Source organism: Galeopterus variegatus, unplaced genomic scaffold, assembly GCF_000696425.1.
Source record: "Galeopterus variegatus unplaced genomic scaffold, G_variegatus-3.0.2 Scaffold963, whole genome shotgun sequence".
In the NCBI taxonomy this organism is placed as follows: domain Eukaryota; kingdom Metazoa; phylum Chordata; class Mammalia; order Dermoptera; family Cynocephalidae; genus Galeopterus; species Galeopterus variegatus.
The window spans coordinates 98,251-100,935 of record NW_007727074.1 but is presented as its reverse complement, the minus strand read 5'-3'; the positions used below and the strand labels follow the sequence as shown (position 1 = coordinate 100,935).

At 41.3% G+C, this 2,685-nt stretch overlaps 1 protein-coding gene across 1 annotated transcript in view; it reads left to right on the top strand.

Moving 5' to 3' along the window:
• GCSAM (germinal center-associated, signaling and motility) overlaps window positions 1–2,685 on the top strand; it is a 7,592-nt gene that overhangs the window by 1,649 nt on the left and 3,258 nt on the right. Inside the window, exons 2-3 of the mRNA XM_008573782.1 lie at window positions 1,161–1,205; window positions 2,231–2,277. Coding sequence (XP_008572004.1) covers window positions 1,161–1,205; window positions 2,231–2,277 — 92 coding nt within the window. The remainder of the gene's footprint in view (window positions 1–1,160; window positions 1,206–2,230; window positions 2,278–2,685) is intronic.

Below are 2,685 nucleotides of genomic sequence, written 5' to 3'. Positions count from 1 at the left end.
AGGAGTTCAGAGATATTGATCCTATAACTCAAAATCAGCATCTCTTTTCATCTCACTCCCATGTCTCCTCAATGAACCTGGTTTCTTAGCATTGGTGTGATTCAGTTGTTTCCTTATGGTGTTTCTTTAACAACAAAGCAGGAGATGTAAGCATATGTCTTAAAGAGCACTAAAAGTAGCCTGGAGAAGAAGAAGCACTGAAGCCATGTCCCTCAGCCCCAAAGGCTCTGATGATGCACAGGTCCTCAAGGCTGTCGGAACACTCAGCTGAGCCAGTGACCACAGCCAAGGTCATGCACAGTCAGCCCCTCTTCCACCGCCCCTTCTGAGGGAACTCTGTGGGAAAGCTCACTGGAAGAACCACTTTTGGATAGTGTTTTCCAAATGTTTTTACATACTGTAACTGGTACATGGAGTACTTTATAAAGGGTTTTCACATTCAACAATGTAGGTAGTTGACTATGTCTCAAACTCAAAAAGATGCACAGAATGATACTTAGACTTTAACCGAGATGTCTGACTGCAGACAGATTCTAAGTCTTCCGGTCGCCGGTCCGGTACGGGGGCAACACTGAGGGTTGCGATCCGTTGCCGGACACGGAAAAAGACAAAATATATATATATATATATTTACTGTGTGTTGGACTTTGTGGTATATGCTAGTGATACATACCATGATGAATGAGATAAATAAGGTCCCCAACATGTGAAGCTCACATTCTAATGACAAATGAGCAGACAATTACAATATAGTGTAAATAAGAGAAATTCAAAATGCAGTGAAATCCTACACAGATATTGCCTAACCCATACCTGAAAGAAATGATTTCTAAAATGTCCACAAACTTGTACCTTGATTTCCTGGAGATAACCCTTATGTGATCTTCATCACAAGGGAACCAAGTAAATCACTAGGAATGGGGATAAGAAAACATTTTCTCCTTGCTGAGAATACAGCAGAAGGTTTTTCCCCTGCTGAGGAATTGATAGGAGGAAGAAGGCATTCTATCGTGAGAGACAAGTCCAAGTCACCTACGGTGCATGCTCACTTGGGGGAAAAAAAAAAGGTTTCCACGGAAATGGCCAAGGGGAGGGAGTGACCTTAACAAAGCTGCAGAAACCAGTCTTGCAGTTTGTGTCATCTCTCTTGGGTATTTTAGATGCTGGGATCGCCACATCGCTGAAGGGTGTTGCTGCCTCCCGTGGTGAGTGGAGAGCCGTTTGCAGGAGTTATTTCCCTAACAGTGGTTTCAGTGTGGTATTTGCCGTAAGTTACCTGCGAACTCCCGGCTGTCTGTGGTTACAGTGGAAGCCTATTCCTACCCAGACACATCACCTGAGAGTCAATCAGAGAAGCAACCCTTCAAGTTTGGTGAGAAAGAGGAACAATAGTTTCAGAGGGGCATGCTGTCCTCAAACGGGAAAGCCTCAGCAGCAAGGATGAAACTGGCTAACACAGAGACTCTTCTTCCACACTGCAAATCCCAGAGTCTGCATCTGCAGACACAATTCTGTCCCTCGCACAAAGAATTTATAGTCCCAATAATCATATAATTTATCACCCAAACTGGGACACCTTCGAGAGTCAAAGTAATGCTCACGATTTTAAAATGTAATGATTTAAGTTAATGATCACTAAGTGATTGATGATAACTTAATTAACCAGACTGTTTGAGCAAACCAGGACATCCGGTCATCCTTACAGCAGATGCTGTCCTTGGCTCCTGAGATGATAATAGGCTGTCATTACATTTATATTGCATTTTACTGGAGGTGTTCTATATGGTGTGCTTTTATGAGATGTGTTTGTTTGTTTGTTTGTTTGTTTGGAGATTATAGATTAGTATAGGGATTGAAAATAACCCTGGCTCTTTCACTCACATGATATAAACTAAAACTTTGTCCCAGAAAAAATTCTCCAAGAGTAACCTATGGTATCACCATAGTTCTTTGTCTATAAATCAATTCCATAACAGATTCAGAAAAGGAAGGGGCGAGAGAGAGAGAGAGAGAAAGAGACAGAGGCACAAAGGAATGTATTTCTATTTGGCCTCATCTTTCATTTTCTCTTCTTTTTTATCCTCTAATTCCTCTATGTTGAGGAGGTATGAAAAAAGGCATACAACTTTAACAAAATGAAGAATTAAAAATAAGTTTCATAGGTTCATATAATTTCCTTCCAGAATTTCTGAATATTGAAACAACCAATTTATTTTTCTTTCTCTCACAGGAAAAAAATACACACTTTTAAAGGAAGACAAGATTCCCAAAAGGAAAGTAAGTCATTGCTTTCCCATCATTGTCACTTTTGATAGAGTTGCATCTCCAAACTGTCTCTTCTCTGTGTTCCCAAAGTCCCTTTGACATATTTCTATTATAATACTAGAATATATGCCCAAAATGTGTACCTACAGGTTTTGCTTCAATTTATGCAATTTCCCCCCAACTAAATTGTGAGTTCACTGAAGCAGGACTGGCTATTGATCTCCAAATTCCTCAGTTAGTGCCCAATGTCTGGAGGCTGGAGGAGTTAACTCAGGACAATAAATGCAAAAGGTGCAGGTGAAAGGCCCTTGTACGGAGCTGCAAGAAAGCCAGCATGGCACAGAAGGCACAGGAGAGGGGCAGGGCCTTGTGGCCAAGTTAAAGATTTGGGTCTCGGTCTCAGAGCTACAGGAGGTACTG